This window comes from Denticeps clupeoides, chromosome 7 (assembly GCF_900700375.1).
Source record: "Denticeps clupeoides chromosome 7, fDenClu1.1, whole genome shotgun sequence".
Classification (NCBI taxonomy): domain Eukaryota; kingdom Metazoa; phylum Chordata; class Actinopteri; order Clupeiformes; family Denticipitidae; genus Denticeps; species Denticeps clupeoides.
Genome location: NC_041713.1, coordinates 10278571 through 10291839, shown reverse-complemented (window position 1 = coordinate 10291839; position 13269 = coordinate 10278571). Strand labels below are relative to the sequence as shown.

The window sequence follows — 13269 nt, the reverse complement described above, 5'->3', positions numbered from 1 at the left end:
TACTATTGTATGTCTCTCAGTCTATCTTTACTTTCAGTAGGTTTAAGTGTAATGAATATCTGCATATGAATAATGGCTCTCCAGACAACCAGAGGAAGCATTTTTGAACACAGTCTCTTTAGTGCTAACACTAGCATTTGTCTTCTAACTGTAACATTTGTCTGGTGTTTTTATGTGCAGCGTTGACCCCCGTCCATTACTATGAGTACTATCATCAGTGATTGAAATCTTTGTCGTCCAGTGAATGTTCACTTGCATAAGTAGCACATTTATCGGTGTGGTTGCTAGAATAGCTGCAGCCCCCCACTTGAACTGCGTGTAAACGTCAGTAGCTCCCTCTCAATTACATAATGTCCCCATCTCACGGGAGCACTAATTCAGCTTCACCGTTTCTTCGTGGGAATTGTTTTCAAATGTTTCTCTCTGCGTGTACATTAATGTTTTTATGTATTAAAATTCATTCCAGTCGATGTTCATATGTGCTTTGAATGAGCTAATGGTTTATTAACTCAGATACTCAGTAGTACTTTAATGTAGACGATGGAAGAGATTAGCACAGTTCCCTGGATCTCGTGCATCCCAGGCACATAAACATCCGGCCTTCCCTTTGCTCCGAGGAACAAAAGGGAAAAAAAGAAACATGCTTCATTTGAGCATTGTAGAGGAACAAAGGATCCCAGAAAAAATAAATAAATGACAGAGGAAGCTGCAGTGACCATCTCCGCCTCTTGTTTGACTTCTCTTTTGATTCGTGCTGATTGGTGCTCACTTTTTTCCCCATTTTCTTATGCATTTGTGAAGACAGACCCCTCATTCATGGGTTCGCTTTGAAGATGATGTAGGTAACAATAAGCGTGTTGTTCCCACAATGACCGTAGATGAAAGGTATTGATATTGTTGGCCTGGCCTTGTCTAATCAAGCTCACATAACCCCGATGGCATGCTGTTCTGTCATTTGTGGTTGAACATTACCATGCAAGAGATTGGGACATAGTAGCAGAAGTCAGATTTGCTGCAGGAACATTTTCAGTATTGACCCTTATGTCATGGTTGCGGTGATTGGATGAAACTGCGATGTCACAGAGAATTCATGGGGACTGGCTGAACTTGTGCTGGAGGGACTAATTTATTGACATTTCATGCCATAGTTAACCCAAAAATGCTATAAGGACCTGTGCCCCCCATGTCCTATTACTATTAAAAAGCACTGGACCTGTTTGCTACATGGGGAAGGGTGGTAGTAGCCTAGTGGGTAACACACTCGCCTATGAACCAGAAGACCCGGGTTCGAATCCCACTTACTACCATTGTGTCCCTGAGCAAGACACTTAACCCTAAGTTGCTCCAGGGAGACTGTCCCTGTAACTACTGGTTGTAAGTCGCTCTGGATAATAGCGCCTGATAAATGCTGTAAATGTAAGAAATTAAAGGAGAAAAATCAAGTGGCACATTGACTATCACAACCTTATGGAAGGGCGTGTACAGCTAACAGAGATTGAGGGAGTTCTTACTAGTTGTTTTTGTACTTAATGTGCTGTTGTAATTAGCCAGTTGTGGACTTAACTGGAACACTTCCCTTTTAACATCACCCTCCCCATTAAATCAGTTTAACTTCTTCATTATACTCCTTTCATTTACTGCATTCTTTCATTATTCTTACTTTCTGCCTTGCCCAACACATGACTCGTCGTGATGAGCAAAGCAACAGGATGTGACTCGGGAGTGAAGTCTGGGGGAAAAAAACATGAAAGTCACTGTAAGCTCAAGGTCCCTTCTTGCTTGAAAAGAGGAGAAATGCCCTTGGAGACCCCAGCTGTTTAGTAGTCGTGCAGAAACACACAGATGCACCCTCTGCCTATCAAAACTACCATCATGCAAGGTGTCTGTTTGGCAAATGTGACACTATATAATGGCAATGCAGTACAATCAGAGTGCATTTCCTCCCCAGAGTGACCTTTTTAATAATGGAAACCTGACTCTGCTTGTTTAGTCAGATGTCCTGTTGCTCGTTCAGCTCTGGAGTCATCATTTTCACGGATGTTCTGTCTATTTGAAACTCTTCTCTTGTCAACTCTTTCTGATTTCTTTTCCAGACTTTATGAAAACTTTCATAAAGTATTATATTTCTGGTATAATACAGACTTTTTTTTTGTAATTTATTTTTTTTGTCTTCCACTTGATGTAAGACCTACCTTTATTCAGATTGCTCATGCTTGCAGAAAGTTTCTTGATCTAGAATCGCAGAGCTAGTCCTTGAGGTGCGTCAATGTGCAAACACACAATGTTTGGAAACATGACCTCTGGTCGAAGACAGTCAGTTATTCATATTCATGCTTTATGTTTGCTTTTTAGACATTTACAATTGTGGCATTTAGCAGATGCCCCTTATCCAGTAGTCACAAGGACAGTCCGTCTAGACCAGGGGTCGGCAACCTTTAACACTGAAAGAGCCATTTCTACCCGGATTCCACAAAAGAGAAAGCAGTGGGTGCCGCAATTTTTGAGATGTACAATGAAGATAGCAGGCCCAGGCCTCCATTGCTCATCACACTCAGTTCTCGCACTCACATAATCAGTGTAGCACAAGCAATGTATACACTTTTTATTATAAGAATATGTGAAGCTGTTTGTTATCAGCTCTTCGTTCCTTTTCACAATGTCACCATGCCTGCTGTGAGATACCCTCATATAATGGTTTGAGTTCCACCTTTAGCCGATTCAGCCATTGCTATTGGTTGCTTGGGGATGCTGAACCCAGTCTCCGTTGGGCACATTTTAAAGAGATGTAGAATTAGTTTCAAAGTGGCTGGTTAAGCACAACACTATCTAGCTGATGAATAATGGAGTGATGACACATCGGAACTGGTGTCATGCTTTTTGAAAGTTCACTGTATCGGCTGCTGTTAGAGCGCAGCTCTGTGTGAGCCTCATCACGAGGTCCTATAAACAGCACTTGGGTGTTTTGGGGGTGAAATAATTGAAAGATCACTGCCGTGTTAGGGCATATTAAAAACCTCGAGAAGTGTGTTTACAGCTCTCTAAGGTGAACGCTAAATTAATAATTAAGATTTTTTTTTTTTTTTAAATCAAGATGTCAAGTTGGAAACTTTGGTTACTAAGTTTAGTATGATGATGACTAAAATGTTTCCCATCTATTTTTAATATTGATTTGATATATGTTATGTTTCTTATTTGTGTTATTTGTGAAGAGTAAGAGCGATTGCAAACCATATAGATAATGCAACCTGAGGATATTTGGTTTATTACTTAAACAATAATCACATGGAATCCATATGATTGGTTTCTGTTTGCCATCAAATTAAATTATTTCGGATGCATTGACATTTTCATCTTGCAGCACATGCCTTATACTGCTTCATCTTTTAGTGTTTGAGTTCACAGTTTGCTAGCCTTTTTAAAAATTCCATTTCATTCAGTAGCCACATAAATTGGACCTTTGACATTTTAGTGAAGATGCAGCAGCACAATATTGCAAAACCAGAATGGCGTTCAGTTTGTATTCCGCAGCATCCAGTTTGAGGACTGGCTTGTTGAAATGGCATTTAAATTTTATTTGTTTTGACATAATAATTGACTTTGTGGTACATGTTCAACTATCGTGTGCGTTATGTCATGCTAGTTGTTGAACCTTGTATTGTTTGCACTAACCAGGGTAAAACAATAATTGATCCGGTACATGAAAACAGTGCAAGGCTATATTGCAAGATTGTTATAATGTATACTTCATAATTGATTATTTACATGTTGCATTTATTTATTCAATTGCCGTTGCGCTGTCTCTTTAATTTGATATGGCTTTCAAAAGCTACATATTTTTCTGGTTTGTTCTGCTTTTGTTTTTCCCTGATTTTTCTGTCTGGTGTTTCATGAATAAATGAATCATGTGCCTGTTCTGACTCCATTCCCCTGAATGCTATAAACTGTTTACACAATCAGAATATCAGGTTGAATTTCAGTTGGTTTCTTGAACAGAAGAAGCTGCTGTGAAAATAAATGTTTTAATAATGTTGTAGTTCACGTATGTGATTTATTTCCATCCTAATGTATCCGCCAATATCAGAGCACCAGAATGCAAGCCCCTCAAGATCGCTTTTTGCGAAGTGATTCCCATCAATGAATCAATTTATTCGCCCTTTTTCCAGCTGCCAGATTGTTCTTAGATCCTTCACTTCCCGCCAGTGTCTTGGACTGGCAGATTTCTGTGAGCCTGTGCAGTGGCACCATGCTTCTCTGACCTACATCTGTGTCTCAGCAGTCAGCTGAGTCCTGCACACATTCTCACACGTTGCTGTGTGAATCCCACATTACTGCACTAATCCCAGCCATCCGAGGATATAGATGTTTTATTGGAATGAGTTTTGTTATTGGATATAAGGTCTGGACTTCAGTAGTTTTGTCCTGCAGTTACGTAATGATTTTTGTCTAATTGTTTTCTTCTCTTCTTTTCCCAGGCTGTGCCGTGGAGAGGTGGTAGAGGTAGCTGGGTGCAGTGGAGCTGGCCACAACCGTGCCAGACGCCCCCCCGGCCGCCCCCCCTCCTCCTCTCGCTGCATGGCTGCGATGGCGCCCGCTCTGACCGACGCGCCACCCGAAGCCCACCGCATCCGCTTCAAACTGGCCCCTCCCTCCTCCACCCTCTCCCCCAATCCTGTGCAGCCTCAGGGCAGCCCCGGACACATCCTGGTCACGCCCAGCAACGGAGCCGTTGTCAAGCGGAGCCGAACGACTGCCTCCCCCTCTTCTGAGGACCATCACCAGCTGTCTGCCGTGGTCAATAGTAACGGCAATAGCAGCAAAACCACCTCGTCCTGCAAGCTAGAGCAGTCTGTGGTTAGAGGTGAGGCCACGCCCCCTGGGCGGGGCAGGCGCCCTCAGCTGGTGGCATCATACTTGTGCTCTGATGTGCCGTCTGGTAAGGAGTCTCTGAAGCAGGTCCTTTTCCAGACTCACAACCTCCTCCCCGGATACCTGCCACGTAAGCACACACCGCTGGGGTTGGAGTTGACTGAGGAGATACAAAGCCTAATGAGTTGTGGAACCGGAACCGGAGGCGGGGGATCACCCCCGGTTCCAGTGGCAGCGTCTCCCATTAACGGCGTCGCAAAAACGCTGGCGAAAACCGGCTCGGATCAAGACTGCGCATTAGCCGCAGTGAACGGCGGCTCCAAGACGCCTCTCAGCACAGATTCGCCGCCTTTGCCGCGGTCTGCTGTGTCTCGAGGAGGTTCTGCTAGAAACGGACCCCTCAGGGGTGAATCTGTTTCCCAGCCACCTACAGGTAATCCTGAGCAAGCCCCTACCCACAGCAACCTGGCACCTTCGGAAGACCCCACAGATAATGGCAGTAATGCATCGACGACCCCGCCCACAACTTTTACAGCCGTGGAATCGTTTCCGCCTTCCTCACCCTCTCCTGCCCCTCAGCAGCCTACGGGCAGTCTGGGGGCGGAGCTCCGCGACAGGACCCAACAGAGCCAGAGTAGGCAAGGCGAGATTGAAGGAAGGTTACGCCGACTCCGCAAACGTCTGCAAGTGGTGCAGGCCAAGCAGGTGGAGCGGCACGTACGGCAGCAGCTTGGAGGGCTCCTGCAGACCACCCTGGGGACCCTGGAGGCCCTGAGGCATAGGGACGGGGGCCCTCTGACACTGCAGGAGAGGGACGGCCTGGGCCGCTTCCTGAAGGGCGGCTCGGTGCCAGCCGAGCTGGAGAGGCTGTCACTGAGTGGAGCTACCAACCTAAGGGCCGCTGAGGGAGCGTTCGACTCCGACGCCACGGAAAGTAGCTCTGGAGGAGAGACTGATGTGGAGGAGGACGAGCTGAGTCGCGTGGATGTCGAGCAGAGACACATCCCCCTGTGAGTACCAATGAGTCCTTCAGTAGGGTTGCTGGGTAATTTTAGACAAATCGTTAAAGATCCCGTTAAAACTACCAGGGTTCAACATCATTGGATATGCAGTGCAGTCATTGTCATCCTTTTTAATTTTACCTACAATCTTAGAACTCGCCACTATGATTTAGATTTACGGTGTTTATCAGATGCCCTAATGCGGAGCAACTTACAATCAGTAGTATCAGGGACATAATTGTGTTACCCACCACACACTTGTTTCCATGGTATGGAGTGAAAGTCCTTGTGCAGAAGTCAGGAACAATTGGGCAGTTTAACACTGAGATTTTAGCTGTTTATTGGCAAAAAAAACATTTTGATAAGTTTTTTTTATTAGGTTAACAGGGAAAGTGGAGAAGATGATTGTCCGGGTTTGGTTCTAGAGACAGAGGACTGTAGATGTAGGTCAAGCAGAAGGAGGGCGGAAGAGAGAGAATGTTTAAGGAGCATGAACAAGGAGGCACGATGCCTGTCCTCACTTAAAGGTTTCCTATCATGAAAGTTTTGCTTAATAATTACATTAGCCTAGCCTGTCTATGGTCCTTCAGTGACTAGAAATGGTGATTGCTGTAATGAGCACTTTGGCCATTCTGTTTCGCCATTCAGAGAGCGGCTGCACCGATGGTCGAATATGGAATTTGTCCCCTTATGCTGTCATAAGGGGAACGGTTACCTTCTCATGTTTTCACCAAAAATTGTGGTTGGTGAATGGTGTTGATTACGTCATTTCAGCATATGCCCCGTCAACTTCTCTAGGCCCCTATCCTCCTCATAAAGCTACACACATTGAAATGGTGCGTCCTGGGTAAACCTCATTGTGGCACTGGCTCAAAGTGGCTGTAATTCTACACCAAGGATTAATTTTGGAAATAGACTTCAGGTACAGTATTAGGAGACCGCTAAGACCTATATAAAAGCAAAAAAAAATTCAGGCCACCTTTAAGGCTGGATGGCAGACATGCCAGTGTCACCCCTAAAATAACAACTTTCCGTTTAAGTGTTGCCATTTGACATGCATTAAATGGACAACTGAAAGCTCCTGCTGTGTTTGTGTGTGTGTGTGTGTGTGTGTGTATACACACTTTTAAATAAATGCAGACCCGCTTGTTGTCCTGTATTTGTCATATTACTACGTCTTACTCACATCTCACGGCATAAGCCGTCTCTAATTCATTTACTGCTCGGTATTCGCCTCCTTGAATCAGTTCCCACAACCTGCTGCCATCTCTATTCTGTTGATGCCTTTTCATGTTTTGTCAACTACCTCCAGAGCTCCAGTTTCCGCCAGGACACAACAGCTGTCATCTGCATTCTTAAATATATAAATAAAGCACGGAGAATTCTCCCACCCTTTAATTTCCCTCTGTGAGAGTGGGTGGCGTGGCCGTTGCCATTGGTGTCGGTATGTGCTCATTGTCATGGCTAGAGACAGACTTGAGCAGGATAACCTACATTTCAGCATGGGAGTCGGTCATGTGACTGTTGCGTAAGACCAAATAGGCTTACTGGCAGATTATGACAGAAAAATGTTGTGCAAGCGACAGAAAGCAAGATGGCGGCCATGGCCGCGTGTTGGGCCGTCTCTCGCAGGTGGCCCTGGAGTCTGTAATTAAAGGCCACCCTGAAGGGACATTTACCTGCAGGTCCCCCGCCCCTTCCCCTCCTCACTGGTAGCTCCCACAACCACATGATGTAATTGCATGCAAGGCATATTCTCGTGGCCTCTGCTCAGCCATCCCAAAAGGCCTGATTAACAGCAGGCATGGCTGTTTAATGTCCAAACTGATCCGACTCGCTGCTTTTCCAGTCTGCAGATGGCACATCCTGTAATAATACTTACTGCTCAGCTGTAATATCCCAGTCCCCCTTAAGGTGTACACAAATCTAAAATATACCTTATTGAACTGGTTCAGCATGTTTTGTTTACTGACCTCTTGGTTTGTTCAGCATTTAGGATGGTTGGGAACATCTTGTACTCTCATGTGGTGATCCACAGAAGAAGCGCAGATGTTTGCTCTTGTTAATGGCTCATCATTTTAAGGACCACTTGTAGGTATCCACTTGTAGGTATTTCGTGTTCTGTTTAAATTAAAATGTTAAGCTTTAAGTCTACAAGACAAGACTGCAAGAATCTTTGGTCCTTTTGTCCTTTCTATGTCTCATGGTGCAATAACAGCTTGACTCTGTCTGGACATGAAGGCTAGATAACATGTTTTTTAAAGTTTGATTTTTATTATCCTGTACACTGGCATTTTTAAGATTTGTGAAACAGATCCCATCTTACTGCTGCTCATCTATGTGGATGTTCTGGACACTGTACATGAGGAGAGAGTTTGGACTGATTGGCTTTTTGAATTATTCATCTTATGAATATTAAAGCACTTTTTTTTTTTTTTTTTTTTTTTGCATCCCTAATATTGAGAGAGGCAGAAAATGTCTTATCTCCAAGGCATGGAAGAGAACAGGAGTCTTGTTCATGGCGATTGTCTGCTCGCGCAGCCCTATATGTCATAGCATCACAGTGGGTTTCTGTGAGGCGCTTCCAGTAATGGAACAGTAATGATTAACACACTCTGCATACAGTGCTCCCAAATTTGCTCTATTTTTGGACTCTCCTGCGCTAGCCTGCTTCTAAATTGCCAGGTTGCCACAGCGACTTGACCCTGAGGCTATTTGGAAGCACGCGACCGTGGAGTTCGTTCCCACCAGACTAGGTCCTGTGGAGGGTGAGAACAATGGTACGACCTTTAACTTTATTTACAATGGTTTTCCGACTTGATCCTTTTGTGTTAGGACTGGGCAGTGTGGTCTAGAATAATCTTGAGGTATCATGACACAATATTTCTGGATACCCTGACATTTCTATAAATGCTAAATTCAACCCTTTATTGCATGAATTGACACCAATATTTTCCTTCAGAATCTCCAGTTAATCTGTCTGAAATCACAATTACTTATCTCTGCGAATTCAGTTGTCTCCACCGTTCCAGTACTAACCTGCATGCTCCAGGAAGAGTTTTCTGGTTGGGTAGGGCAGCAGAGCTGTCTGCTGTGATAGGGCAGCGAGGCAAACGTCAAAAGCGGAGTACATCTCCTGCACAGACACACAGCGCGGGACACGTTTAGTACTATGCAATATATATATATTATATTTTTATGGTCAATATATGGTCACGATATAGTCATTTATTAGATTGCATGTGGATCCATAGAGCATATTCAATATATATCTCCCACCCGTATTTCATGTCTCTTTTCATTTGTTTAGTTTTTACTTGAAATCAAAGTTTTTGGACCATATTGTTTGGTGGAAATCCTGCTTGGAGCCACATCCTGCCAGTCTGCCCTTCTTCCTGTTTGCATGTAGGAGTGTGTTTGCTGAGGTGTCCTGTGCGAGCGAACATTCCACCTGTATCAGCCTCTTCCAGCAGCTCCTGGGTTGGGTCTCCTATACCTGCAGAATGGAGGCTCATATTGCTCATGAGCAGGCGAGAGCATATTCCTAACTTCAATGGCTTTCAGTTCGTTTTAAAATCCTTGTAATTGTGTTCAAGCCTTTTGAATGGCTCTGTCCCAGCTCATCTCTCTGGACTCCTGCACTCTTACATACTGTCCCTTTCTCTCAGGTCTGTAGAGCAGAGGCTTTTATCTATTCCAAAATCACATTACAAACTCCGAAGTGATGGGCTTTTGCAGTCACAGCTCCTCGACCTGCCAAGCAGTGTTGAGGTGGTGATGTATGTGGTTTTTGTACTTGTATATATTTTTTTATATCCTTTTATTACTGTCCTAGATTTTTCTCTCTCCATATTTATTATTGCTTTACTTATCCATTGGCCTGTATTTGCTTGTATTGTGAAGCACTTTTGTCTGCCTCATTGTAGTTTGTAGAAAGTGCTTTTATAATTAAAATTGGTATGGTTTGGTATAAGGAAGGCACACCTAGTAGCAGCTGTTCATGGAGCAGTGGCGCTTATCTCAGATCAGTGTCCCTCTGCAGCTTGTACCGATGGAGTTAGAAGATAGACTGAGCTCTGATCTGACATCAGGTTCTGCAGCTACAGGCTTCAGGTTCATGTGTCAGGTCTCATAAAATATATAGCCGTCACCGCACCCAACCAATTGTTCATGATCACATGAGCATCCCTTCTATATGTACTTCAAGTCCAGTTGTGGAGTTTTTAAATAAATATATGAATAATTAAGCAGGTTTTGATTAATTTAGTTGAGAATTAGAGAAGAACTTAAGAATTAAATATTATACTTAACTGTGGTAAACTACATGACATTCTCCGTCACTTGAGCAAGTTTGGCGACTTTCACATGATGGTAGCAGTAAGCGCTGGGAGCGTTTTCTGCTATAAACTGTTAACATCAGTCGAATCTACACCTTTTCTTGCTATTTATGCCTAAACCAGGTAGAATCATATCTGTGAGACCGTGGTAGTTTTGAAATCCTTGATTCCAGTTCTGCCAGTTTAGCTGCCCGTTGATTCTTCGCTCAGACGGTTTAATCAGTTGTTTGCCCTTTCTCCACTCCTATTGACGTCTTTCATTACCTTTCATACGATGTCTTGTCTCCTTTAGACTACTCACAGAACACCGCTTTTGTGGCTTGATTCTGCTGTGTGACGTATGTATGTATATGTGTGTGGTTTTTATGATCTCTGTCTTGAACAAAATCTCTTGTGGTCTTAACACATTTTTTTTTTTTCTACCCGGACAATGTTTTTGGTCACGTTTTCTCACTTTTCCCACAAACACTTTCATATAATTGACTTAGCATTGTACTCTTTTGGGAAATAATAAAATAAGCGCTTTCTTTCTGCAAGCTGCTGATCCAATCAGAGCATAGGAGGAGGTGATGCCACGCGGCACTTGGGAATTAGAAAGATGTCTTTTTAATCAGTCTGTGGATTACGATTATGCTGGGATTAGTTGCCAGTGTTGCTCCCCTCCTAACTGTGTTGTGAAGAATGGTGATGGAATTTAGACAACTGGCTCAAAGCTCCGATTTTTATTATTGTTTAATAAAAATTCAAAAAAGCATTTACCTGAAACTGCTTGTCTGTGAATCTGAAGTCTATTGTAATGTATTTTTTATTATTATTGTCATTATTATTTGGTTAATCTGTCAATGCTATGTTGTGAGCACACACCTTGAGATCAGACCTTGACCTTTTATTCACTCTTTGTGGGCTCCGGCTCTCCAGCAAGAATTTTGCCATGATTTCCTTCTCTTCACACTTTCAATCATTTTGGACAGGTCTGTTAGGATCTGATATTTCTTTTTCAGGTTCCTGGCAGCAAAATAATTACAGTGCTTTGATGAAGACCCCTTGATGTGAACTAATAGTATGAAGCAGAGCTTGTTTTTCAACCAGCACCACACCCCCCCCCCCCCCCCCCCCAATCCCTCATATCAATTTAGGTAGAAGGTCCTTTTCTCCACTTGACCCTCAGCCCAGAAAAGTACGGTTGGACAGCAGTGTAGAACTGTGGCATTAGGGAGACTTTTTATTACTGTGCGCAAAGTGAAGGGGGACAAAAAAGATGTGATGATCATACTTGATGACAGCATCTGAATTTTTCATCATAATCCTCATCTTTTCCACAGACATTGACGTTCCTTTTCAAACAGCATTTATGGAAAGTTGGTTATAAAGAAAACTAATTATTATTTGCACTAGTTGTGACTAATTTCACAACATTTCCTAGCAGGTTTGTGATGTGTAATCATGTTTTGCCTATAATCATGTGGTGTAGGTAGGTGTGGCATGAGGGCTAGTAAACAGTCACATTCTGACTTCATTATTCTCGACGTAGAATAAAATGTGCTTCTGCTTTGTGTTTTTATTTATTGTAATAAGTAAATGTGCGTCTTTATATGTATGTATAGATCTAATGTAGTGTATGTAGTATGTACCAGAAGAACACTTATTGCACAGGATGTGAGGCACTGAATCAGTTACGTGGTTAGTCCTTGCTTCATTCAGTATTCAGTCATTGTTTTGCAATCCTTAGGGCTGGTGACCCAGTCCAGTTTTTCTGTTTTGCTGTGGGAATATATCAAAAACTTCTGGAATGGCTGGTGCCTTGCCAGCCACTGAGATCCAGCTCGCTTTAGGTAGAAATGGAATCTCGTCCATATATAACAGAATGCAAGGGTATAGAACAACAGGTGAGCTGCTGTATGGCTTCCTTATCTTGCACCAAAAAGCAGCAGTAGTGGTAAGAGGCATCCAAGCATTTGAGCCGAGTAGCTCTGTGAGGGGAAGTATGCAACGAAACCCTCAGATTGTGGGTTTGTGCTGCGGAGGTGATGCAGCGTGGCGAAGAAGATGCTGCTCTGACCTGCGTGCACCAGCAGATGGTTCCGTGATTCCTGTTGTGCTCTGCAGGTGCTGAATGTTGGTTTTTGTGGATTTCTTTTTATCGCAGAGTGACAAAATGTCCTCACAGGCACCAGGAAAGTTGTGTCATCCTTTTTGCTGGTGGCCGCTTGTTACATCCTAGTCTCGGTCAGGACCATGAAATCAGAAAGAGGGAGGGAAACACCACAAACGTTTTAGCGAGGTCATTTTAATAAATCGAAACAGTACAATTCCAGCCTTGAAACAAGAATACAGTCAGGCCACAAAAACGCCCCGGGTAGACTACTGGGAACGGGGCATCTGCCTGGCGTATTTTTCCCTTCTCCCTTTCCTCCTCCTCTCTCCCGTCGCAGCAGACCCACGCCATCTTTAACGGCCTCACTCCGACGGGAGTGCGAATCGGAGTCGGGTCTGGGAGGAGTTCCGTAAATTACAGGCTCCTCCTACAAAAAAGGCCGAGAACACAGACAGCACATCACGTGACCACGGGCCATAACACAGCTATTGTTAGCTGAGCTTAAGATTGGAGTTTGTTTTTAAAAATTATATAAAGTCTTGTTGCATTGATATTTACACACACTAGGTGCACATTAGATATGAAATTGTGTGTGTTGGACGGCGGGACCGATGGACTCTCTTTCTCCAGGATGTCTGTTGTGTAAGGGAAACAGGAAAATCAAGATAGTGGGAGAATGCGGTGATTTATTTCCAATTGGGAGGGGAAGAGAGAGAGGGGGGAAGAAGAAAAAAAAAAGGGGGGGGGGGGGGAGTCTAATTTCTGTCCATTTTCCCTTCACACCCATCAGGGAGGGTAGGCTGCAGCATTTTTTTTTAATAGCGCTGGCAGGTCTTCATCGGTGGTAAATAGTGTTTGCTAGCGGTGGCCAGCTGGGTTAGGGCCTGTCTCTATCCAGGAAAGTATTTGATGTCGCATTCCCTAAAAGTTCAGCCTCTCAAATCCCTCCACTTTTTTCAGTTTAATCATG

The 13269-nt window shown here is 43.7% G+C and overlaps 1 protein-coding gene across 5 annotated transcripts in view; it reads left to right on the top strand.

The window, feature by feature from the left end:
* Positions 1–13269, top strand: part of kansl1b (KAT8 regulatory NSL complex subunit 1b) — a 45262-nt gene that overhangs the window by 7973 nt on the left and 24020 nt on the right. For all 5 annotated transcript variants that reach the window (XM_028987150.1, XM_028987152.1, XM_028987148.1 and 2 more), the window contains one exon: positions 4473–5876. In XM_028987150.1, the coding sequence (XP_028842983.1) occupies positions 4573–5876 (1304 nt within the window). In that variant the 5' untranslated portion in view covers positions 4473–4572. The remainder of the gene's footprint in view (positions 1–4472; positions 5877–13269) is intronic.